Source organism: Lacerta agilis, chromosome 8, assembly GCF_009819535.1.
Source record: "Lacerta agilis isolate rLacAgi1 chromosome 8, rLacAgi1.pri, whole genome shotgun sequence".
NCBI classification, from domain to species: Eukaryota; Metazoa; Chordata; class Lepidosauria; order Squamata; family Lacertidae; genus Lacerta; species Lacerta agilis.
Window position 1 is genome coordinate 13,827,079 of NC_046319.1, and position 26,826 is coordinate 13,853,904.

Below are 26,826 nucleotides of genomic sequence, written 5' to 3' on the forward strand. Positions count from 1 at the left end.
AAAGATAGCAGGAAGTAATTAGTGAAAAAAATTGTTAAAAGATTTTAAAATAGCTCTTTCTCTCCTGGGGGAATTTTCTCTTTCAGATACAAGATGATACTTCTGACTTTTCTTTCTAATGTGCTTCTAGCCCTTTCTAGTGTGTTGCAGTGCAGAGGAGGGCTTGCAGGAATCTCAGCTGTAGTGTCCCCCTCCTGGTGGTGACATTCTGGGGATTAGTTTGGCATCTCTTCCAGATGCTTTGTGGGATAGTAGAAATAAGCTGACACTTGGGATTACCAGACTCTGACCTCTGATCGAAGTGTGTGTGTGTGTGTGTGTGTGTTCCTTAAATCAACAATTTTTTCAACCAGTTTTCAAGGAACCTTGAGGGTCCTCAGACATTTATTAGGTTCCTCTGTAATCACCAATTGCAGACAAGCTTCCCTGAATGATAGCTTGCCCTCTGGGTACTGTACTGATATTTTCTGAAATGCACGGCTATAGGGAAGGGTGTACACTTTGGTCTCATTGTTGCCCTGCATAAACTAATAGGCTTGGCCAGAGATTTATGTGAACTGCCCCTTTGTAATACGTCAGTCTTGTAAATAAGCCCCCACAAGTTAATAGCATGCAAAAAAGAGAAGAAAAGAAAAAGAAACTGGTCTATTGGGGGCTGGCAGAGGAGGACTATGAGCTGCATTTCTGTACTGAGTATGGAAGAGGGGACTTTCCTCCAGCAGCCTGTTTGGTTTCTGTGCTGGTTCCTCTGCCATCCTGTTCACCTGTCTGCATAGAATTTAATGCACTTGCCTGCGTGCAGTTCCTGGTCGTCTATGGTTATGAGGCTAGTGCTTAAATACAAGGGTGCCCTAGGCTGCTATAGAATATACAACAGTTCTGTGGCAGGACACGGGTTTCTGGGCAGGCAAGTCATTGAGGAAAAAGTTTTAAACCAACTAACATCAACCCCAGCCATGGATTTTGAAATCAAATTGTACCATGTAGTTCTATAGTTGATGACTGAATTAAATTTGTTGTACTTCTCACCCATGTTAGGTGACTTGCTAAACTTGTATCTGGGTTATACTGCTTCAGGCTACAGATGACAGCTCATTTGATGGAATATCATTCCTACAAAAAAGAAAAAGAAACTAAATGCCTACACCTACAAAGCAAGCTTGCTTGGAATAAGCAGCTCTGTCTTAGCCATCTTTCTGAGATATCACTTTTCTCTGTGGGGATGTTTGTTTGTTTGTTTGTAACGTTTCATCATATGAGCACCCCCACCCCACCCCAAGCAGTATGAAATTGAGCAATCCAGAGACAAGTTTACCACCTCCTCTACTGTTATTACTACTGTTTTAAATCAATCACATCAACTGTCCCCACAATCCCTGGTCACCTGCATGTTTATGGTCTTGATAGACTTTATTAGTTTTTTATGTTGCTTTTCAGACAATTATTGTTTCCCAAAGCAACTCATATAAACAGTCAGTGAAAGGCCCTTCTATAAGGCTTACAAGCTAAAAAGAAGAAGAAACACAAGGAAAGAGGAGGGAGTGGAAAGGGCAGAGGAGATCATTCCACCTGCATGTCTATCTTGTGGCACAGAAATTAATTGACCTTCTTTTGATTAAACTCTTGATTTCTAATGACTGAAGCTTCTTTTTCAGCAGCTGAGAAGTTTGATTTTGATTCTGAACAACAAATCTTATTGAAATTGGGGTACAAATAAATTACAAGGAAGACAACTTATGCTTTTTGTTAGACAACACTTGAATGAGTCCAAAATATTTAGCATACCTTAATCTGTGTTAAGTTGTATATTAAAATCACTGTTTTGTTTCCACAGGGTGGCATTTTGCAGTGTTTCTAAGCTGTGATAACCAAGGCGAGAAGAATAGTTCAGTGAGCTTTTCTCCATCTTAACAGAGCCAGGTAAACTGAACAAGCAGCCTGAACCCAATATTTTGTTTTGAGCTCCAGTGTGCATGACGAAAGTAGTGTAGAATCTATGTGACAGCGTCTTGTGAAATGTCGCACCTGTCTGTACCCTCAAGACCTACTACCAACATTCTTGAGATACTTGGGCTGAGAATATTTTGTTCATAGAAATGGGGCTCTAATTACTGAAATGATCAATATATGTGGTGGTTCCATTCATTAGTTCATGGTATTATTATTTCATGCCAGGGGGTGGGTGGGTGAGGACTGAGGAAAGAGTTTAGGCAGTAAACCTTGCAGGGGAAACTGCCAGGGGCTGCCCTTGAGCCTTCAAATTATACAGCAAGCATAACTTGATTCCATTTTATTGTATATTGGAAGATGCCATGGGCAGCTTCCCTTCACCCATGTAGCTTGGATGTGTCTTAAAGCCAACATGGTAGCATTTGTACGGGTTTCATGTTGTCTTTGTGGACAATTTCAGTGGGCTACTTAAAACCACTTAGCTCTACATATCCCAAATAACCATAATCACCCCTGTGTCCCATGTTGGTGTCTAAAATAGATGAGTAACACCTTTTTAAGTTCATGCACCAATTAGGACTACAGGAGCCTATAGAAGAGTGACTGCCCCTTGATTGCAGAATTTCTTCCCTCTGAGGACTCGGCAAAGAGTATTTTAGAGCATCATCAGAAAGTGAGGTAAAATGTATACTGTGAGCAGAGCAGAACACCATCTCTTGATAGTGGCCTGGTTCTTCACATCACACTAAGCCAAACCATGCAGGCTCCTAGAGAGGAGATTGTGGCCACTTAGCTCTTTCTCAATTGTTTTGCTCCTGTTGTATACTGAGCTAAGACATGGTTTGGCTTACAGTTGGAACCTGACTTATTTAGCTGCCGAGTCCAGAGGAGGAGGATTAGCATTATCAGCTTCCCTGCATGTGATCTTTTTGCCTATCTTTGGCTGTTTTGCTGGTTGGTAGCAATCATGCCTTGCTTCAATGCCCCTATAGCAGTAAAGGTTTGCCTTTTATCTAAACCAGGGGTTGTCAACCTGTTCCCTACCGCCCACTAGTGGGTGTTTCAGGATTCTGGGTGGGTGGTAGGGGGTTCTACGGCACAAGCTGAATCCTCCTTCCATCGAGCATTGGTGGGTGGTAAGGAAGTTTTACCATTAAGAAAGATGCATTAGTGGGTGGTAGGTATAAAAAGGTTGACTGCCCCTGATCTAAACCGTAGTGACTCTAACATTCAGGGACTTGTAATTATGTTGTCAAGTTTCCCTCTGATTCATTCATTCATTTTTCTAGTATATTTTAAGGCACGAGGTTTATACTATCATCCTTATTGGATTGCCGCATTGGCAGTTCAGAGATAAATGCCATTCAGCCACAGCCTGAACTGAATAATCATAACTGTATAATTATTATTTTTTCTGTTTCCTTTCCCTTTTCCCACTTCTAGGCTACTCTTATTTTAGTTCCTTCCACCTTAGGAATGAAGTGAAAGGAAGGGTACTGTTGCATTCACCTTAATGCAGGGGTGGGAAACTGCAGCCTCCAGATGTTACTGTATGCAACTCTAGGAAGCATAGCCAAAGGTCAAGGATTATGTGGGTTGTAGTCTAGCAACACCTGGAGGGCCACAGATACTTCACCCCTGGCTTAAGGTAACCTGCTGAATTGTGCAAAATTTGTCTGAGGGGTGGGGCTGGTATTTCTTGATCCTGGTAAGTGGTGCCACCTGGAAAATTAAGAACAAAATGCTCATTTTTTTCCTTTTTAAAAAGCTGTTTATGTGTTTCACCTGTTGGTGGAAGGAAGCACCTTCCTTTTAATTTCCAGAGTGACTGACTTGTTCCATAACTCCGCCTATAGTCTGTTGGAATATATTGTGGCTTTATAACACATTATACCAACATTCCTTCACCTGGCCCTTCCCACCATAGGTTTGCTGACAAGCTACCGGTAAATTAACAGGCATTGCAGGACGCTTAAAAAGTTCTTGGGCTTTGGCAGGTCTCCAATTTAGAATTCCACATTTGTGGAGCAACCACCCAAATTCATGGGCCATTGCTGGGCAAAGTGAGATCTTCTGTCATGCAGTCAACAGACTGGTTCCTGAGGTCACATGAGAAACAGTGTGTTGGCCTCAAAGGAGTTAAGATTATAATACGTGATGGTGCCAGGAAGGTGCAGTGACATGTGCCATCTTGCTATAACTTGCTCCATCTCTGAGGAGGAATGCTTCCTTCAAGATCTGGCTAATTTTGATGCCTTAGGAGAACTTCCCATGCTTATCTGTTGATAGGTCTAGAGTCACAGTAGATGAATTTGTTAGAGCCTGCTCCCTAATATCCTGATTGTGCTTTTGATGGGCATTTATTGCCCTTTTAAAGGACAGCTGGGTCCTCTTGAAAGATTATGACTTATTTCAGATAAAGATGGATTGCCTAAGAGCAGCAATATACACTCCAGTTGCCAAACAGGAAACCAATGAGCTTTTGGTTAACTGTTTGTGCACAGATTGCCAGAACATAGTATCACTTTTTTATTTTGTTTAAACAAATGATATAGAAATTACAAGCCACCCAATCAAATATGGATACTACATTGCATTCTCTTTGTATGGTTTCTTGTAGGTGGAGCCCTGCATGCTTTTCCCTAAGTGCAGATTGCATCTTTGATTTCTCCTTCCTTGGCTGTACTTGATTAAACGTTCTCATAGCCTGAGATTACTAGGCAAGCAGGTAATGTTAGCTCTTGGTCTATTCTTAACTTCTTCTTTTTCTTAAAACTATCGCGTCATGCACAGAAGCGGCGCTCTACTTACGGACTTTTCAGGGTGCGAATGGCACCCTGGAACGGATCACGTCCGTAAGTAGAGGTACCACTGTATAACTAAGTTAGACATTCATATTGGTGATTAAGCTAGCAACCAGGCTGAATGTTGCTACTAATTTCGGACTATAATTGTAAAAGTTTATTTGTGAATATATTTATATGCTGCTGTATCATAAAGATATATCCCAGCAGCTTACAACAATATAAAAACATAAAACCAAATAATAAAAAGTTAAAAATAAGTTAAAAGCAAAAAACAAATTTAAAAAAAACTTCAATGGACCATTGTGGGGGATGTACTCTTAACTGCCTGCATAGGCCTGGAAAAGTTTTCAGCAGGTGTTTAAAAGTTTGCACAGAAGGTGCTGACTGAATCTCTTTTGGCAGTGTTTCACAGGACTGGGCCGATGATACTAAAGGCTTGATTTCTCGTTGTTGTCAAATGAGCCTGTTTGCCTCGTGCTTCCCAAGGAAGAGTGACTTACCAGAAGAATAAGAAATCAAGATAACAAACTTTTTATAAAAGAATGGAAATGGTTTATTGAATATTTACAGATAAATTACAAACAGATAAATTCATTGGCAGGATTATTGTAATAACCTGCAGTTTCATAAGAGTATATATTTAAAGTAGATAATCAAATGAGCAAATTACGGTAAATGAATTTGGATATGCAGAAGATATTAAAAAATAAATTTAAAGAACTGCAGAAAGAGGGGGAAGGAAGTCAAACTTTGAAATCTTAAAATGATTGTAAAATTAGTGAAATGTATAAATTTGAAAAGTATAAATAAAAACTTTTTAAAAAAGAGTGACTTCAATACCTGGTCAAATACTATTAGTGTGCCCACAGGACTGTAGCATTGTAACATGTCCTCCTGACAGCGTTTTGTACAAGGCAGCTGTAAACCATTTATTTTCCTGCGGAAAACGAACTTGTCAGCCTTTACTGTATTGTGGCCCCAGCTGAGCACTCCCAGGAGATCCAGCATGATAGTCATGACATTTTGTAGCAGAGCTAAATGGTGTACCGCAGGGTTGGGGAACCTGTGGTCCTCCAGGTGTTGTTGGACTACAGTTTCCATTTTCGCTGACCACTGGCTATGTGGGCAAGGGCTGATGGAAACTGCTGCTAACTAGGCAGCTCCTATGGATAGGGTATTGCTGGTTTTAACTGTTAATACTTAGCCTTTTCTTGCCTAGTGTTCTTAACATAGTAAACTATTCTTGTATCTTTTTTGTTGGTGGTTAATATTTAGAAGTCTCAGGAACTGGGAAGAGGGGAATGAACCGTGAGGGTGTCCCCGGGAAGAGTCCGGAGGAGATGTATATTCAGCAGAAAGTCAGAGTCCTGCTAATGCTTAGGAAGATGGGATCAAATGTAAGTATTGCAGGCAGCCTTGTAGACCCTCACAGAAGCTACTAGTTCAGCATGATTTGTACTAGCCTTCTAGAACACCACGTCCATGTTAGTTGTTTGTGGCACTCTAGGGGTTTAAAGAGAGCTAGCCATTTTCCAGTTTGCAAAACTTTTCTTGCTTGCTCACCTCAAATTGATTCTTTCTTCTACCGGGCAACTTAGAGGGGTAGCTAGTTACAATCATGGACTTTTATGACTAAGAGCCTCCCTACATTCTTCTATAGCTTTCCTTAGGGACGTGGGTGGCGCTGTGGTCTAAACCACTGAGCCCCTTGGACTTGCTGATCAGAAGATTGGCAGTTCGAATTGCTGCAACAGGGTGAACTCCCGTTGCTCTGTCCCAGCTCCTGCCAACCTAGCAGTTTGAAAGCACACCAGTGCAAGTAGATAAATAAGTACTGCTGTGGTGGGAAGGTAAATGGCATTTCCGTGCACTCTGGTTTCTGTCACGGTGTTCCGTTGTGCCAGAAGCGGTTTAGTCATGCTGGCCACATAACCTGTAAAGCTGTCTGTGGACAAACGCTGGCTCCCTCAGCCTGAAAGCGGGATGAGTACCACACCCCATAGTCACCTTTGACTCGACTTAACCATCCAGGGGTCCTTTACCTTTTTTACTTATAGCTTTCCTTAAAGGTTCCAGTTTCTCTTGAGCAGATGCAGGTGTCACTAGGAATATTTAATATCATGATTCTAATTAAACAACTTTGAATGTGGTACAGGATAATATTACTTCCGCTTGACTTTACATCTTAAAAAGGATACAATAATACTAAATTTTTGCCCCAAAACCTTTATCCCATAAGAACAAAAGATAAGCCTTGTAACTGGATGAGACTGAAGGACCATCTAGTCCAGTATCCTGTTCTTACAGTCACCAACCAGGTGCCTAAAGCAGTCCACAAGGACAAAATTCTCTCACTTGTGATCCCAAGATAATAGCTATGATGACTAATAGCCTAAATGCTAGTAATTATTTTACAGACACCACATCTAGGTTTCTGTAATTTTTCTACCTTCTTTTTTGAAAATTAAAACTGTAAAATGAATGTATGATATTAATAGAGGAATACATAATTTCAGTTGTGCGTTCTTTAGTCATCTGCTGGATATATGAACGTTTTTATAGTGTCTACTTGGGGACTCATTATGGACTACCCTTTGGCTTATTTCGACACATAATAGGGGAAGTTGGTTTTATGGCCCCTTCTTGTGTGACTGGAAGCAGGTACAAGTGACAGTAAAGAAAACTGAACTGAACTGTGATGAATTGTACTCTGAATAGTAAATAGGCACAGACCCTACTGCTGAGTTTCTACTGCTCTAATTGTGGATTTGCTTTTCTTTGTCCTTGTACAGTTAACCACCAGTGAAGAGGAGTTCTTGAGGACGTACGCAGGGGTAGTGAATAGCCAACTTAGCCAACTTCCTCAGCATTCAATTGATCAGGGTGAGTAGCAGGGGAAAGGGAGACATGTAAACTTTCCAAATATTTATTGGTATAAGTGGTCTTTGTGGAAATGGCTTTTAATTTATTTTAAAGGTACATAATAGGTTTATTTATATTATTTTACTTAGGAAAAAAGTAAATATCTGGATAGACTTGTTGAAATAAAACATTTTGTAGCTAGCATCTAAAATAATACAGTGAGGATGCCTGTCTAATGCTCATAGATAGGGAGTTCCAAAGCATAGATGCTACCATGTTGAAAGTTCAAGGCTCAGGAAGGGAAAAACTTAGTGCTCCCTGTGCTAAAATAAATCCAAAATCAGCAAGAAAGGTAACACAGTTTTTTGCCAAGAAACAAAGCTAAGTCTTGTGCCCCCATAAATTTGTCAAATATGATTCTATTTTATTGTATTACATTTGTCTGCTGCTGTTTCTGTGGGAAGGGGAAGGAGCAAATATCTTATTAAGATGCAGAAGATGAAAATTCAGCTTTAATGGTGGACGAAGTTCTTTTTAAATACCCTAGAGCAGTGTTTTTCAACCACTGTTCCGCGGCACACTAGTGTGCCGCGAGATGTTGCCTGGTGTGCCGTGGGAAAAATGTGTTTATTTGATTCCTATTCAAGAGAATTACTTTATATATAGTCAATATAGGCACAGAGTTAATTTTTTTAACATTTTCTAATGGTGGTGTGCCTCATGATTTTTTTCATGAAACAAGTGTGCCTTTGCCCAAAAAAGGTTGAAAAACACTGCCCTAGAGATGCTTGAGGAACAAAAAGCAGCATAAGCCACAAGGGATTCAAATACTCCTGTATGATGGAACTTGGGTTTTGATCATTTTCTTGGCCGTGAGCTAAACTGCATCTGTAGTCGCAGAAGGAATTCTTAATTCTGACTCCACATCTCCCCTCTTTGGTGTTAGCAGCCCCCCGCTGACATTAATTGTTTCAGTTTCCAAAACTGGAAGCAACCTTTGGAGTAATCTGATGTCTTCTGTTATAAGGAGGGAGGTTACAAATCATTTTGTTCTTGGAACATTATTCCTCAAAAGTTCTTGAGGGTGGGGCTCAAGGATTCCCCATTAAGGCATTAAACCAAAATTAAGAGAGCAATGTAGAAATGCATAAATTTTGATGCCAATGAGAATCTTGTAGCTTGTGGAAATGTTAATGGATGTACAGCTGGTATGATATCTATGATCCCCCAAAGGTTATACAGAACAAGCTGAAACAGCCACTCAATTGGCAAGTACAAGAAATATAACTGGTCATACATTGCCCAGCTTTTCAAGCCATAGTTTAGCAGCTGAAAATGGACGTTGGGACACGCTTGCTACGTCCCTTCCTTGGCATGCCAGTCTTGCTTAGGTTAAAGTTCCCTATTAAGTTCAAAACATAATTGATGTCAGTTCACTAACTTTAAAGTTTACTAAATTTAATAGTTTGTGAACTAACATTAAACCACAGTTCTCCATTTTGTATGTTTATTAGTGATTGCAAACTGCTGTGGAAATTTTAAATTGAAATATAGACATGTTGAATAATTATTTTAATTTGTCATTCTAAAGTCTGATAGAATATTGACAATTGGCTTATGTAGTGTAGATCTTTGTGGGCAGGGCACAATTAAACTGCATTCAGGTAGGCTCTGGATCCTAGCAGGATAGAGGTAGTCACAAAAATAAGTATGTAAATAAGTGACAAGCCAGAGGTTTAAGATCATTTAAATGTGTCAGTTTCTGCCTTTGTCAACAACACAGTTGGGATTTTAAACCTGATACTGAGTGCCAAAGTGGCCCACAAGAATGACGAGAATGGAGTTTTGGGGAAGATGACATCTGTCTTGGAAAACAGATTATAGTAACTGAAATGCCTCAGTTGTTCAAGCACTTTTTTGTGTGTGTAGCTCAGTATAAGAGTGTATTCCCTCTCCTCTGTTTCCCTCAAACATAAAATGTGATGCTAGAAAACCACCAAGTCACTTTGTATAATTTTTTCACTAGATGCAGAAGCAGTATTGAATCAGCTTACTCATTTGTTTAAGTTGACATTGGTGGGAATGCATTTTTTTTTGGTAGTCTTGCTGCTTTATCGCTTATACTGGTTTTGGTGCCCAGACCCAAATATTCTATGCAAAATGTGGTGCAGGGGAAACAGGGAAGTGAGAAGACCAGACATCAGAATACCTGGTAATATAAGGCCTAGTAAAAGGCACATAAAAGTGCCCTTCTATTTAATTTACAGGAGTTTTGTTTTTACAAATGTTAGCCTAAAGCCAACCCTTCCTGACCCTCTCAGAATCTGTTCCTTGGACAAATAGGGGCTTTCCCCCCTATTTTGTGTAGTACAGACGAGTATGTGCCCTACTTCCACCTAAGCAAACTCCAGCTGGCCAATGGAAGCCTTATGCTTTCTGGGGGAAAGCATAACCTCACAAAATCTTGACTTTAAATCAGGGGTGAGGAACCTGTGCAGCCCTCCAGATGTTGAACTCCTATCAGCCCCAGCCAGCATGGTCCATGGTCAGGGATGGTAATGCATCTGGAGGGCTGCAGAAGCCCTCCCACTGCTCTAAACCAAGAGCATCTTAAACCTGCAGAGCTTCACAGGAACTGTTCTTGAGAACTTCTGCTCTAGGGAGTCACTGCTTTTCTCATTCTTATTCTGTGGACAGGAGAAGAGGTAACCATGGAGGTAATTAAATAACATCAAGTATATTCCAGTGTCTTAATTAGCCAAACTGAAACGTTGTCTGAATGGAAATCTTCTCCACTAGATGGCAGTAGCTTCCTATAAAAACCAATTTCAGAACCTCTGAGATGCTTGAATTTAAAATATTCCCATTTCCCCTAGAAAATAGTGTCCATTTACCTCCTACCCCCCTACCCCTATATCTTGCATCTAGGTGTCGAAGGAAATTTTAAAATCTGATTTTCAAATTCTTTGATGTGCATCAAAGATCCATCTAAATCCCCTTTGGGGCTTGGCATTAATTTAATGGTTCCTCAGCTCCTGACCATGGAGTTCCACATTCTCCTGAATCCAGCCACATTCCTATATATGCAAACTCAAACTTTCATCACTTGATCATTCATGAAGGTTTTGCTTTTTTCCATTTAATAGAAATTCTGCCTTTTGCATATTCTGTTCTCATCTGGACCAACTCCCTGCCTCTGCAATGGCAAACACTGTGGCAGTTGGTCAGCTATGCCTTTGTTGAGATAGCTAGAAAGCAGGGAGGTGTATGTTGAAGACTGGTTCGATTTCTAGTCCCTAGGCTGGGGTAGCCAACCTAATGCACCCCCCGGTGTTGTTAGACTACAACCTCCACAATCTCTGACCATTGGCCATGCCGAGCTGATGAGAGTTGTAGTCCAGCACCACCTTGAGGGCACCACTTTGGCTACCTCACCCCTAGAAAATGATAACTGGTTTCTGAGTGGCAAATCTTGTCTTCAGCTAGGGTTACTTTGTCACTTCCCCCAAAGACATTGGTCTCTTACGTGCAGAATAGCCACATTAGATGATCTAACATCGGTTATGCTGTTCAGTCTTCATGCTTTAACAGATGGGGTGCGCTCCCATTTCAGTGTGATTTAGACATTTGCCAAGTATGTTGGCAGAAAGGATTTGGAGAAACTTTAAGTTCTACGGAGGAGTTCAGAGTGGGAATAAGCTGCATGGCTGTCATAGAAACGTGGGTGAAAGCTGGAAAGCTCTAGAATTCCCTACCTTGCAATCTGGAAGTGCTGCAGTGAAAGTGATGTTAACAATTCACTGGAAGGTAATTAGCACAGTACTTCTCAAAACGCAAGCTGTTCCTCTTGGAGTCTTTGACACCAAGGGATATTTTGAAACCGAACTCCAAGGTTTGTTCTTCGGCAGGGGCTCAGAGGTATGAAAGATCTGAAGAATGGAGGCCTTAATCTGTGTAAGTACATGCCTGGGGGAATGTTGGCCGCCTACTTTCTCAGTCATCTGTTTTGATCTATTCTGCATTAGTTCCCCGCCTATTAAAGAAGGAGCAAAAGCAGCAGCTCTTGAGGGTTTGTGCTAAGCTGCTACTTGTCAGATAAACTGAAAGGCGTTACACTCTTGAAACGCTCTGTGCAAATACAGTTGGATGCACCTGGGGTTTTTTGCTTTTTAAAATGAAGAGGTTGCAAATGGGTTGTGCTGTTGGTTATTTGCATAATGAGACTGGAAAGCAGAATCTGTGTGGTTGTTAAAGTGGGAGTATCAACCTTGGTGACTCTGCCGCCACTGTTTGCTGCAGCAACCGTGCCTTGTTAGTTCTTGGAGAGAGCCAGGTCCCTTGGGGAGCACAGAGCTGAGATGCAAATAAACTCTGTGCAGATAGGTTGGTGGACTAGGGGAGCCACTCAGCCTGCACTATGAATTTTGTGCAATATTCTTCAACCCTAAGTCCTCAGTTGGTGTTGGACTGTGACTCCCCATCATCCCCAGTCAGCTTAGCCAGTGATCAGGCATGATGGGAGATGTAATCCTACAGCAATGGTGGACTTAAGGTTGTAGAGTCATGTTTTAGGGGAAGAAAGTTGCCTGAGGTTTGAAAGTAGACGGGCATCAGATAAGATTTGGATTCAGTACTGTAATACTGTACAGTACTTTGTTTTGCTGGGATGCCTTGCATTGTTCTGTATGTTCCTTCCAGTTAGCACACAGGATCTTTTTTTGCACATGAACAAAGGAAAAGGATACTTCGAAGGCTATGGAGGAAGGCTTTGCTTTTAGCAACATGCTGTCAGGCCTATGCAGTTGTTTGACATTTTCTTGAGTAACCCAGTCATGTTAATGATTGTTCTGCACTCTCTTTAATGGGGTGTGTGTGTGTGTGTGTGTGTGTGTGTGTGTTTATGTTGCTGAACACTGCCCTGATACATTATGAGAGGGCAGGGTATGAATACTTTTATAAAACAAAAATAAATAAATAAACATAACGTTTTGTGTTTTCACCACTCATTCCCAAAATGTTGTAGATACATGCCAGAGAAACAAAGATGCACTGATTTGAAGCTGCTACTGAAAATGTTCCCAGCAGCTGCCTACAGAATTGCAACACCTCTGGTTAGAGAGCCTGTATGGGGTAGTATATCCTTCCTCAATCTGTGGCTCTCCAAATGTTGTGGGACTCCCAACTCCCATCAGCCCTAGCCAGTGCAGCCAGAGATCAGGGATGATGGGAACTGTAGTCCAACAACATTTGGAGGGCATCAGTAAAGTGTTGGACCAGGGAAATGCTTGGCCTAATTTTTGTTCTTCCATGAAACCTACTGAGTGACTAGGGGCCGTTTGCTCTCTTCTAATCGCAGGGTGGCTCTGAGATGGGAGAGTCCTAATCTCCTTGGAGGAAAATAAATAAAGGGTCATTTTCAAAAGGCAGATTTGTAGCCTTGGTTCTAAAGAGGTAGAGAAGAATTTAATAAGGGAGTTTCAACCACATAAATCATGCTATAGAAAACACCCTAATTCCTAATGTCAGATCATCTTTATAGGAAGCCAGACCACATTATAAAATTGCTCCCCTCCCACCTATTATTGTGATTCCATTATTTGTCACATCTGCCTTTTTCTAGCCCAGACACAGTTGGTATGAGTCACTCAGCATAGCTTTTGGGCATAATTTTGGAGTCTAATCTGCCATGGAATTGAGCAGCTCAGAGAGACCTGTGTAAACTGGGACTTGCTAAGATGAATCACCTAATGGGAATCTTCACAACTGGCTTCCTACTTGGTTTTGTCTGTTCACAAAGTCTGTGTTCATGGTGAACAACAGTGAATGCAGCATCTAGTGAGCGCCTGCAGCTTTATTCTGTTCAACACTATTAACCAGTTTCCAAACCTTCAAGGCTATTCAATTTCTTTTTAAAAAGAGGTAAATGGCAAGAAAATATGAAAATATTTCCAGAGTGGGAGCTGTTCCCCTTTCTCAAATACATAGCCCAACAATACAACAAGAATCCATTGACAGCATACAAATCAATATGGCTAACCTGATCCAAAAATCCACCCCCTCACACACATAAACAAATCTCACTACAGCCAACCAAAGACAACCAACCATACCCTAGCCCACCCCCAACCTCTCTCACCACCAAGGAAATAAAACAAGCAAATAGTTAGAGAACTCATCCAAGTGATGCTGACACAAAACCCCACATTACCACCCCACCCCACCCCACTCACCCCACCCCTCTCCCCCCCTCTTTTCTTCCCAACCTGCATGCAACACTAATGTCTCACAACAAATGAAACTGATCCGTAGAAAACAGAATATGAAAAAAGAGACGATGCACATATTTTTTTTAAACTAAAAAATATTTAATAATAAAAAAACAACAAAAAAGAGAAAAGACTGCTGCACTGAGATAGAATTCCCCCTTTCCTGTCATTTTCAGTTTTATGTGGCAAGCAGCTAATTATTGGAATAATAATGATGGTAATATTATTATTTTTTGTATCTCACCCATCGGACTGGGTTGCCCCAGTCACCCTGGGAGGGCATGCCTCTTGGAGGTAGTTTGGAGAGCATCGTTTTGGCATGCAGCTGCAGAATTAAACAGGTTTAAGGTCTGCTATTTTGTTTTTCTGTGTCCCGCTTGAACTGGGTTCTTAACTTTGAATAGTAGAAGGATGTTTGCATATCATGTGATCACACTGGTAGCACTACGATCATGCACCACAGAGTAAGGAAAATATAAGAAACTGGTCCCCAAATGCATGTTTGAGCTGAAGGTGGTTCCTGGGTTTGAAAAGGTTGAAGATAATATGAGAGTAGATACCAGAGACTTTTGTAAGCAGGCAGCTTGAAGAGCAATTGACCAACGAGCATGTGCACAGAATTTTTTTCTAGTTCCTCTTCATGTTACTAGAAGTGTCAGCAATAATATTCATATAGATTCAGCTCTGATCCTCAGGCATTTGGCAAATGTTCTGCTTGTTTTCCAGGCTGTGATGTGTTTTCCTTTCCAAAACCATATTCATTATAAAGGTTACCTGTCTGAGCTATGGACCTGTGCCCTTACTTTCTGATCTTTGTTTACCTCCTAGCCATGGCAAAGTTCCTCTTTTGGTACCATTTATTAATAATTGCTGTGGCCTGCAAGCAGTTTGCTACTCTTGCTGATCAACTGGTGAATTTATCACAATAGTTTCCGTTGCCTTTGAGTAACAGAATTCATAATTTTAAATGATTTTAAAGAACCAATTTTTTCTGCTTTTAGCAGTATACCTGCATATAGTCTCTCGAATATGGTGATAATATACTGCACATGAGCAGTGAAAAGCAGCTTCTCTTCCATACGTTTACTTATAGAATATCAGACACAGAAGGATACCAAAGACTGCTTAATTGGGACGGGGAGTGTCAAGGCTACAATGAGTCAATCCTGATGTCTGCCAGAGTTTGAAAAAGTAAAAACCAATAACTCTGTCAATTTAAGGCAAGTATCCAAGATACCTCACTTTCAAACAGATTAATTTGCTCCCAAAACAGATCCAGGTTCCTACTCTATATTTTGTTGGTGTATGCTTTTGCCACTACACCCTGGGGCGTTGTGGGGAATAGGGGAAAAGCAGATGATGCACCATAGCTAGAAGGTGCCATTGTATTGCTAGAGAACCAGACAGGGACTGTAATGAAACCTGAGGCCACTATAAAAATCAAAGTTTGGTTTGGCAGGAGGGAGAGAGGAAGTAAATTCTGCTCGGAACTGTAACTGCAGACGCAGCTTCAGGTCCTGCTGCCTGGGAAATAATATTCATGGTTCATCAGTTCAGATTCACAGCAATTGTCCTGTGGCAACAGGCTCTTCCACTGCCTTGTGCAAGCTATTTTTCATGTTAAGAATTATGCTGGACCACACAATGCCTTTAAATATTTTTTCCCTTATAGACTTAGGGCAGCTTAATGCAAGATAAAGAGTTAAAATATCTCTGCACGCACACACATGAACGTAGAACAGTCTGGTTGAGCACAAGTCCAGGTGATTTTGCCAAGAACAGCTTTGCAAATAGGTCTGTAAAAAAGAAATTAGTAGCCCACCTGCTCCCATGTATCATTGGCAGTCATTTGTGCCCTAAAAGTAAACAACTGTTCCACCTGATCACCTGGAAGCAATTTCTTAGTCTCCACAGGCAGTTGGCTATTTATAAGCTTGGCTAGGGGTGAGTTGATACTCTCATCAGTGAAGTAGCCAGCTATCTTAGGCTCTGCGCCAACAGCTTTGTTTGAACAAGCTGCAACTGAAGCCTTCACTTCAGCTTGTGAGTGATCTTAGGTTCACTCCTCCTGAGAGTTGTTGGTGTAGTAACTGGTGTAGATTCCTTAACTGCTATACAAAATGTTGGACTGAATTCTCAGTCTCCAGCAACCCAGTCAGCATTTATTTCTACAGACTAGTTATTTTCAGCATTGTCATTTGCTGCTTACCTGGGACAAATAGCAACAGTGCCCCCCCCCACCTCCCTTCTGATCTTAGGCTTTGCTTCTTTACTTCTTCAAGAATATACCAGACCTCACAAGCATCTTCTGAAACCCTTCTTGTGTGTCCTATTTGAGAGAGGCTTAGAGGGTGCCAGTAAGGGAGAGGGCCTTTTCTGTTGTGACACCACCAGCAGTAGCGAAATGCTCTCACAAGTGAGACATAGTCCCTCCTGGCACTGACACTGACATAGTTTACGTGCCAGGTGAAGATTTTCCTTTTCACTTAGATGTTTGATGGAATTCACAAAGTTTTAAAATTTGATTGTAAGTCACCTGCGTCTGCTCCGTGTCCAACGACTCACACATGAAACAAACAAACAAATAATCAGCCACACAAGCTGCTTACTAAGCATAGGTTTTCAATTAATAGGCAACCTCATCTCAAATTGCCACTTCTGGCCCAAAAAAGGTTTCCAAATCAGGTCCATTTTCAGAAAATGGGATGAGGCAATAAACTTGTTTCTGAACTGCGTTGCTTCACACTGCCTTTTGTGATTCCCACCATGGGGACCATCTTCGATGCTAGAAAACTTCTCTTCTCACAGAAAACTGGCATGTTGAGTTGAAGTCTAAGCTAGAAACTTTCTCCCTTACATATTTCTCTCTGTGGAACAGTTTTGGTTGAATCTGCTGCTTAAACCACATTTGCACAGTTTGTCTCCTGAAAAGAACCTCTTGTAGCTCAGTGAATTAGGTTTAACTGGGTATTGACTACTTACAAAACTTGATTACCTTTGCTATCTTTTTCCTAAAAGGTTTGCTTTCAATATCTAGGATAGACCAGTTAAAGTTACTGGGCCTCAAAGGGTTATATAAATAGGTCTACCCTGAGTAGGACTAAGACTACAACCTTTAATTATTTCATCTTCACCTAAGATTTTACTCCAGATGATTTGGGTTCTGCAGTGAATGATGGTACTTAAGAAATTAAATAGATGCCATTCATTTCTGCATTTTCCTCTAGCTTCTTTGTGTAATCTGGCTATATATAATCTAACTGTGGAAATCCTCCTGTCTTCTGTGCAGCTGGAGATTTCTTGGGGTGTTGCTTTGTAAACTCTTCTGCTCTGGCCACTGTAATCTGTAATATGGCGAACGGGGGGAAATGATTTGGGCTGCTGAAATTGGCAGTGGGGCTTTTGGAAGGCCGGGAGGATTATCTTGAAATAAGTCTCCTGTACTTACATAAGATGCACTAGAGATTTTCTTTTCTCTTCTTTTTTTTATTTTTAAAAATGGGGTTTTGGAAGAGAGTGGGGATTGGGATTGGAATGGGGGAGGAAGAAGCATCTGCTATCTGTTAGATAACTCTGCTCATCTACTTTGTGGGCCATGATGTCATCTGTTATCTTGTTGTTGCTAGGAAACACTGCTTCCATGGAATTTCCACACCAAAGGCAGCTCTGGGTTTAAAAGTAGTGCACATTAGAAGAAGAAGCCTGCCACTTGGATCTCCTGCCTTGTTTTGCCTTGCTCTTTTTGGTTGATTTCCCCCCTTTCCCCAAAAGGATGTGATTCTAGCAGAACCTGCATAGCATCTCTCTCAGTCTTAGCTCTTACTACGAAGGAGCTACTTGGGGCCTTTGATCTGATTCAGCAGGGCTGCTCTTATGAACCCAGCAGCATCATATTTGTAACAAGAACAGAGAGTCCTCTGTCACCTTTGAGCCCCTTTGTGGACTGGAGCCAAAGCAATAAAATCAGACTGATCTACTCCCAATAAGCAGCTGTCTGTGGTAAGTCAGCATAGCAAGAAAATAGCTGAAAGTGGACAGCTCCACTTTGTTAGTATATATTTGGATTCTGCAGGAAAATGGGACCCACTTACTACTGCCCCTTGGCTTTCATGGACTTCTGATCTCATTGTTTCCAAATCTTTGTGTGTGTGTGTTTGGGGGGGGAGAGAGAGAGAGAGAATTTTCTTTTCTAAACACACCCAAATAGCAAACAGGTATGGATGTTTTTCCAACACTAGTGTTGTCTAGTCCATAAATTTTAACAAAGTATAGAGTAGCAGCAGAGAATCGGTAATGGCCCTCAAGGTAATAAATTGATGCAAGGTTCTGTACACAGAGAGTGTAGCTCTTGTTGCATTTTTATACTTCCTAGCCTTCTAAGAACTTCAGAATGGCTTACATTATTATCCTTGGGGACTTGTGTAAGGAGGCCAAAGAAGCAAATGAATATAGAAGGCCTGGCACAATAGTTAAACCACAAACAGAAACTGGTCTTACATTGAATCTTCAATTTTTGACCTTCTAGTGTGCCTGTTTAACTTCAGTAGAGTTATTTATTTATTTATTTATTTATTTATTTATTTTAGTGTCTTTGCTGGATCTATCCACTGCAGTTTGACTAATGAGTGGGATTCACCTAATAAGCCCCTTGTGTTTGTGAATTGGGATTCTTCTCCTCCCACTCTGCACTCCCTCCCACTTCAAGTTGGCGGGGGTGGGGGTGGGGGTTGGGATAACCCCAAGCAGTGAGGGGAGGGAGATCATTACATCCAGCAAACTGAAAAGCTTGTGCAGACGAAACATTTATAACTGTGCTACGTTGAATTCCACCCAGTGACTTCCAGGAAAATAACTTGGGCTCCAAGCTCTCTAGTTTAATTTGGAACTAGGACACTGATCTTTCAGTGTAATTTTGTGTGTTTGAGATTTGTACCTCATCCTATAAAAATGGGAATTTAATAGTCTTTCACATGATTGAGATGTTTTCACTAACTAATAGGTGTTTTGCAGAATGCTTGAAAGATTACTTTACTGACTTTATTTTTCTTAAAGCTCTTTTTAAAGACTTTGCACTTAATTTATCTCAACACACTAAGCTCCTTAGCTTACTAAAGCTTCAGTAATGTTTGTCCAGACAGTGGTTTCTTCCAGATCCTTATTCCTCCTGCACTTAAAAGATGGAGGCGAGAGAGAAATAAGATGCATACAAATTACTATAACTCTTCCAAAATGGAACTTATATGATACAAGTTGCAAAGAAAATACAAAAGAATTCAGTTTTACATTTCATTCAAGCCAACATGGTCTCAATCCGAATTATTGTATAGACTTTTAACTACTCACTCCACAGTTATTTCCCTTCACACAATGAATATTGGTAACATCAAGATCACTGACCATGCTCCAGTAGAAGTGACCATAGGACTGAGCAATGAAATCCAAATCCATTTAACCTTATTTTCAAGACCAATCAACTATCTAGATAAAGGATAGCAGAAACCCTACAATTCTATTTTAAAGAATACAACAACAGCACCAATTCTACCAGCCTTGGGAAGGCTATGAAAGCAGTGACAAGACGTATATGTCTCAAAGAAAGATCATATATTAAACCTCTACAACAATAACCAAACTAGAAATTGAAATTACTGATCTACTAACTAAATATAAAAGTTCAGATTCAAAACATCTCAGAGTAATTGAACAAAAGAGGCAAGATATAGACTAGAAATTAATAACACACGTCAACCTCTTATAAGTGAAACAATGCTGTTATGAATATGGAAGTAAAAACTCTAGGCTTTTGGCAAACAGAAGTAAAAAGAAAAAAAATCTTAAGTCTTTATCTTTTAAAAAGTTCCTCCAGGTGGCGCCCTTGCTCAAGTCTTTTAGAGAGATTCCTCATACATTAAGGTTGAAGTCGCCCCCTTTAGCAAGTTTATGGAATTTACATAATGCCAGACCCTCCAATGTCCCTATTTTCCAGGGATGTCCCTGATTTAGAGAAGCTGTCCCAGTTTTTGATTTGATCCTGGAACGTCCCACTTTTCCATAGGATTTCCCCATTTTCACTGGATGAATGATGGAGGGTATGGTAGGATGTCCCTATTTTCATTGGAGAAATGTTGGAGGGTATGGAGTTATCCAGCCCCCGAGCCATCTGAAGGAAATCCTGTATTGGGAAGGTTTTTTTTAATGTTTAATGTTTTATTACGTTTCTATATATGTCGGAAGCTGCCCATAGTGCTGGGGCAACCCAATATGATGTGTGGGGTATAAATAGTAAAATTATCATTATGAAATGGGACATCCCTATTTTCATTGGAGAAATGTTAGAGGGTATGTAATACCTTTGGAATAAAATGAAGTTGCATATACAGATCCATTCATTGTCCCATTAATAAAAACATATCTGCCATTATCGTATTTCAGAACTGAGTGAATTTTAAAGGTTATTCCTTTACCAAAAATGACTGCTACCTTCTCGTCCTTTATTTGAACCCGGTGCTGTCACTTGGTGTTGAAACCAAGTGCCACTGAAGATTTTACTTCTCCTAGGGGATTTGTGAATCTGTGAGTTTCTTTTTTATCAGATCACTAATTCCCCTTGCAGTCAGTGTTACTATTATAATGCTTAGACGCAACAACCTGTTTGTGTGGTGTTGAGGTTTTCCCTTTTGTGCTACGAAGAGTTAGTAAATTGTAATATATAATAAACATTATAAACACATATCTTAGACTTCCAGTCAGAGGAACACATTTTCCCAAATGATGTGTTCCGACACCACCACCTCCCAATCTTTTACCGATTTTCCCTGTGACCACTCACCATCATCCCACCACCAATCCCTGGGCTCTGAGCCTTCTTCTCTTGGTGGTCCCCCTGCTGGCTCCAACCAGTCCATGACACTTAGCAGCCGTGTTTACTTTCTAAATCCAAGAGTACCATGTTCTGACCAAAATGAGCCTGTGAGTGGTGGGTCTGTGAGTTGCTTTCTCTACTCATAACTAAAGCAACTTTGCAAGACATAAAACTGTTGTCATAACCATCTCTTTACTATTGATCTCTGCCCAGGGGCAATGCATTGCTTTGAACTAAGTTGCCAAAAGATAGTGACTTAAATTAATCTCCCATCAGCAAAAACTGCAAAGTGGCTTCCTTGAGTGTCTCTCAGGAGGAAGAAAAAACTTGAGTCTGTTGGTGTGTTGCATTTGGAACTGCTCTCTCTGCTATCTACCTAATCCTTTTAACCAAGAGGCTTCAAAGAAAGCCTTATTAAAGGAAATAATCCGTTCATGCAGGCCTAATTAGTTTGTGTGGGGCCAAGGGGGGAAAATGCTTTTGTGTTATCAGTTGCTCTTGAATGGCAAAGATCATTTTAAAAACTAAAGATCAATTGAAGGCTTAGCTAAACATCCGCAGCCATGTGGGTGGGGACTCTCTGAAAGCATGCCGCTTCTTAATTTGATTCTGATCATTGCTGCTAGAGGATCTGCAGATGAAAGTACCAGCAGCTTCCTCTGTGTCAGCCTTGGGAGGCCAGAAGTTCTGCAGCAAATTAAACATGGCATAGACATTCCCCATAAGACCACCTTGCTGTCCAGAAGCCTGCTTTAAAGAGGGGCTCAAGGCTAACTAGATGGATCATCATTCTCCCCCCCCCCCCGCCCCATGTGTCCTAGAGACCATTTCTCAGCCTGCTGGGCTAGGGATTACTAGTGGGCCTCAGTGCAGTTGCCTGTCCCCTAGCCAATGTCAGCCGCTCCCTTCGCACACGGTATACATGCATGCATGGGAGCAGGAGATAGAGAGTGAGGCTGTATCATACCAAGTTAGAAGGGAAAAAAGAGGAGGACAGGGCAATAGAAGAGAGGGGATGGGGAGAGAGGGGGGAGGGAGGGAGAAAGGGTGGGCAGACCAAGAGAGAGGGAAAGGAGAAGCACCTTGGGTTTCTGGCCCCTCTGCTTCACAACTCTGCTTATACCCCCCCACCCCCACCCCAGTCCTCCTTCCTTCCCATGCAGTCATTTGCCAAGCCAGGAAGCCACTCCTCCATTCTGTAAAGGAAAGAACTGGTTGTGGCATTGAAGTGAAATAGAAAGAGAGAGGTTAATCTTTTAATAATAATAGCAATAACTATAGTAGCATAATATAAAAACTGGGAATAAAGAAGACTAGGATAATAAGAGGGAAACAGAGGAGGAGGAGGAAGTGAATGTAAGAGCAGAAAGAGAGATAAAGGAATTAATCAGTTTGGGGTTGAAATAGGGCACAAGTGTGAAAGGAGAAATGACCCAAAATGAAGTAAAAATATTTTGAGCCTCTGACACAGCAATTTCTGCCTAAAATTGAGAGTCTGAGTCACAATATGACCAGATTCAATGTTTTCCTTAGCTTTTAAGAAGGCTGAACTATGGAACCTGCTGTGCCAAATAATTAAACTGTTTCCAAAGAGGGAAAATGATGGTGGTAATAGCCGACTGATGATGTCAGACTCTGCCTCCACCTGCTGCCGTTTTGTGACTGACTTCAGCCCTGCACCCCATTTTGTAACTAGTCATGTCAATAGTTTTTAGCCCTTTTAAGTGGGTCCTGGGGGTGGAAAGTTCCGTTGTAGATCTTGGCCATCCTGCACTGCATTCCCAGCAGTGCACAAAAGTGGCTTAACTACCAGATGTGTCACTGTGGCCAAATCAAACACCTCAAGCAATGGGCACAGCTGGTGCACTAAATTTAACTGCAAATGCACTTCTGGCCACCAAAGAAACCTGGGCACCCATGCTCAGGACTGAGTCTAGACGTACGTCTAAACTGCAAATCTGGGTTTTCAGGGGGAGTTTGACTCCATCCAGCACAGGCTGATTCCTTATTCCCTGTTCTTCCTTCTGACTGACCAAGATTGCTTCTGTCTTGTCTGGATTAAGTTTCAATTTATTCACCCTTATCCAGTCCATTCCTGATGATAGACACTGACTTAGAACCAAGTCAGCTTCCTTGGATTTAGGTGTCATCAGCATACTAGTGACACCAAACCCTGAAACTCTGGACAACCTCTCATGTAAATGTTAAATAGCATGGGGGACAGAACAGAACAGAACCCTGAGGGACCCTGTAGGCCAGGCATAGGCAAACTCGGCCCTCCAGATGTTTTGGGACTGCAACTCCCATCTTCCCTGACCACTGGTCCTGTTAGCTAGGGATGATGGGAGTTGTAGTCCCAAAACATCTGGAGGGCCGAGTTTGCCTATGCCTGCTGTAGGCCAATGGCCAAGACATCAAGCAGGAGTCCCGCAGCACCACCTTTTGGGTTCACTCCTCCAGGATGGAACAGCCACTGTGCAACAGTGCCTCCAAGTCCCATCCCAGCAAGGCAGTCCAGAAGGATAACATGGCCAGTAGTATTGAAAACCATCAAGAGATCCAGCAGAGCCAACAGGACACACTCCCACCGCCCTGTTCTTGGTATAGGTCATCCACCAAGGCAACCAAAGCCATCTGTGTCCCATAACCAGGCATGAAACCAGATTGAAATGGATCTAGGTCAGGGGTAGGCAACCTAAGGCCTGTGGGCCAGATGCAACCCAATTGCCTTCTCAATCCGGCCCGCAGACGCTACGGGAAGCAACGTGTTTTTACATGAGTAGAATGTGTTCTTTTATTTAAAATGCATCTCTGGATTATTTGTGGGGCATAGGAATTCGTTCATATTTTTTTTCAAAATATAGTCCGGCCCACCACATGGTCTGAGAGACAGTGGACCAGCCCACGGCTGAAAAAGGTTGCTGACCCCTGATCTAGCTAATCAGTCTCCTCCAGAAACCCCCGAGCTGAGATGCCACCACACACTTTAGTACCTTGCTCCAAAATAGGAAATTGGAGACTGGCCATTTTCCAGTACAGTGGGATTCAGGGAGGGCTTTTTCGATAGAGGTCTTATAAGTGCCTCCTTTAGGCTCACTGGAATCCTGCCTTGTTGTAAGGAGGCACTGACCAGAGGGGCACCTCCTTGCTAGCCCTTGTGCAATGTTCTAGCTCTCACATTTCCAAGGATCCTGTCCACATCCCCAGGCTGTACAAATGGAAAGGTATGCATTTATGCTGGACAAGCAGAGGCCAAAGTTACATCCACTGGACCTGTATCAACTATAGCATCCAAATCAGAAAGGCTCCAAGCGATTTTGTCAGCGAAGTACTGAGCAAATAGTTCACAATATATCATCAAGTGGATGCTGGTTACCTGTTTTATGGAATGGTAGCTTGTTAGGGTTGATGTAGCCATTTGGAAAGCCAGGTTTGATCTTCTCATCTCCCTTTAACAGGACAGGCTTCCTAAATGGTTGTACACAGACTGCAGCAAGTTACCATATGAAGACTCAGGATTGCACTCATGCAGGGACTTTCCTGTTTGTGTGGTTTCTGGAAGCAGTAAAGCATTCCATCCCCGTATTACTTCATAAGTGTCTTGCTATACAAGAAAAAGAACTGGGAATTTCCAGTCACAGGTCACTGGAAGATAGGAATAAGGGAATTTTACCAAGGCAGCAAGGACCTTGTGTAACAGCAGGTGTGGTGAAGTGGACTGAGACCAGTTGCTTCCCTGTAATTAAAATGTTGCTGCTATTATTGTTATTGTTATTATATTTACATTTATGTACTAGCTCCTTAAGGGACACGGGTGGTGCTGTGGTCTAAACCACAGAGCATAGGGCTTGCCGATCAGAAGGTCGGCGGTTCAAATCTCCGTGACAGAGTGAGCTCCCATTGCTCAGTCCCAGCTTCTGCCCACCTAGCAGTTCGAAAGCACGCCAGTGCAAGTAGATAAATGGGTACTGCTCCGGCGGGAAGGCAAACGGTGTTTCCGTGCGTTGCTCTGGTTCGCCAGAAGCAGCTTAGTCATGCTGGCCACATGACCCGGAAGCTGTACGCCGGCTCCCTCGGCCAGTAAAGTAAGATGAGCGCCACAACCCCAGAGTTGTCCGCAACTGGACCTAATGGTCAGGGATCCCTTTACCTTTTACTAGCTCCTTGGGAGTTTGAGGTTAGCATACATAGCATGGTCTCCCTCTTTTAGCCTCACAACAACCCTGTGAGGTAGGTTGGGCTGAGAAAATGTGCCTGTCATCCCACGGTTAACCAGTTATTTTCAGTGCTAAGTGGAGATTCAGACCTAGGTCTTTGGCGTTTAACAACACTAATCTTGTACACCACAACCACTCTAGCAAAGCTAGGTTACCCAGTAATGTATAAGTATTATATATGGATGATTTGAGGAGGAAAGCAAAACAGCTAGCACTATTTAACCTTGTCCTGTAGTCCTTTGTCTCATATTCAACATCACTCAACAGAGCAAGTAGTGAATTTTCTAGCCAGTGGGACAAAAGGATCAACATCTATCTGCATATGATACAACAGGGGGTTCGAATTAGGGAGGAATGGGAAGATCACTTGTACAACCCACGCACAGCACTGCTGGCTTGTGCATGCCTGGTCTCTGATCTGTCATCTTTGCTATGTTCATTTGGACTTCTGAGTCATTTAACACTTTCAGTCATCTTTAAAAAGAAGCACTTTAGCTCGCTCTCAGAAGGCACCGAAGGTTTTAATTATAATCAGTGTTTGGGAACAACATTGCTTCCTCTGAACACAAGGTGAAAATAAGGTGTTATAACTTGCATTTAACACTCTCTCTTTCTCTCAAAACCTTGTAGCCAAAAATTTAAAAGCTCCTCAAAGCCTGCAGACAAACATTGAAGAATAGTAGTTATCTGCCCTAATAATGGGCATATTTCTTTTTCCCCACAGCCCCTCCTAGCTTTAGGGAAATAGATCTTCTCACTAGCATGTCTTATTCTTTGTCTAAGCAAATAAAACCTACCTGTCCAATAACATCCCATTTTTTGCCTTTCCTCTACAGGTGCTGAGGATGGGGTGATGGCATTTTCCAGATCGGAGACTGAAGACAGAAGGCAGTAGCTTGAAGGGCTGTCGGAGCAATTCAGAGCTGGAGCAGGGCAAATGAGCTCTAGGAAATCGAGGAAGATGGCCGGACAATCATGAGTTCCTTTGCCCTCCCTGATTTTTTTTGTCTTGTCCCATGGTAGCCTTCCCCACCCCATTGAATTCAGTTTTCCTGTTACCTGACCTTCTGAATGCATTTCACAGCCGTCTGTTCTATATGCCCTGTTGGTGGGTCAGCAAGGCAGTTTAAATCAAGGACAACTGTAGGAATGCTTTCATGATTGGCTCAAAAAAATAATAATAGTGGACTCTGATTGGCTAGCTAAAGGAAGGAAACTTGACCAGTGGAAACACTCCCCTTAATTTTTAATTTTGTATTTTTAAGAATTATTGCTGACATCCTACTTCTAAAAGCCTTCAAGCTCTGGTGCTTATTTAGGTCATGCTTGTGTGTGTTTTTGGAGAGGGGTGTGGCTGTGTGAGACTGGAAATGGACTGTCGCTGCTGTTTGCAAAATGAGTGGCTTTCAGGTGTTTTGCTGACATCAGTGTTTTCCTTGCTAAAAATTTGTGGGGGGAGGGAAGAAGGGTAGAGGGAATTAACGTATTTAGTTATTGCTTCACATTAATTGTCAAGATGGGAGGGGGAAATGTTTTGCCATATTTATTACATGCTTGCTTGCCTTTTTTTTGGGAAGGAAAAAAATGGCTTAACTGTTGACTTCCTGTTGGCTGCAGCCTATGTGCAGCTGACTCTTCCACGCTGGTCTCCTCTGTTCTTCAGTTCTCCTCAAGAAATTGTTGCTTGAAAGCATGTTTGGTTTTCTCAATTCTGCCCATGCAGGAAGGAGGTGGTTGGAAGCCCTGACATTTTGTTTTGAGTTGTGGCAATGAGCCTCTACTGCAAATTTGGGCAACTCCCTTTGCACCTTGCAGAAGACCTGTCAGTACTATGGAGGAATTCTGTATTCCCAAATATCTGT

General features: G+C 41.8%; 1 protein-coding gene across 1 annotated transcript; it reads left to right on the forward strand.

Annotated features, from left to right (window-relative positions):
* The first annotated feature begins 1,834 nt into the window (after positions 1-1,834).
* On the forward strand, positions 1,835-26,139 carry CTNNBIP1 (catenin beta interacting protein 1). The gene is made up of 5 exons (XM_033156234.1): positions 1,835-1,920; positions 4,571-4,678; positions 6,033-6,154; positions 7,550-7,640; positions 25,801-26,139. The coding sequence occupies exons 3-5, from the start codon at positions 6,059-6,061 to the stop codon at positions 25,857-25,859; spliced, it is 246 nt and encodes an 81-aa protein (XP_033012125.1). The 5' UTR covers positions 1,835-1,920; positions 4,571-4,678; positions 6,033-6,058; the 3' UTR covers positions 25,860-26,139.
* Positions 26,140-26,826: the final 687 nt, after the last annotated feature.

Excerpts from the sequence above, each read along its gene's own strand:
- CTNNBIP1 (XM_033156234.1), top strand. The coding sequence starts at position 6,059 with ATGAACCGTGAGGGTGTCCCCGGGAAGAGTCCGGAGGAGATGTATATT. Across the intron at positions 6,155-7,549 it reads TTAGGAAGATGGGATCAAAT|TTAACCACCAGTGAAGAGGA; the intron begins GTAAGTATTGCA and ends GTCCTTGTACAG. Across the intron at positions 7,641-25,800 it reads TCAGCATTCAATTGATCAGG|GTGCTGAGGATGGGGTGATG; the intron begins GTGAGTAGCAGG and ends TTTCCTCTACAG.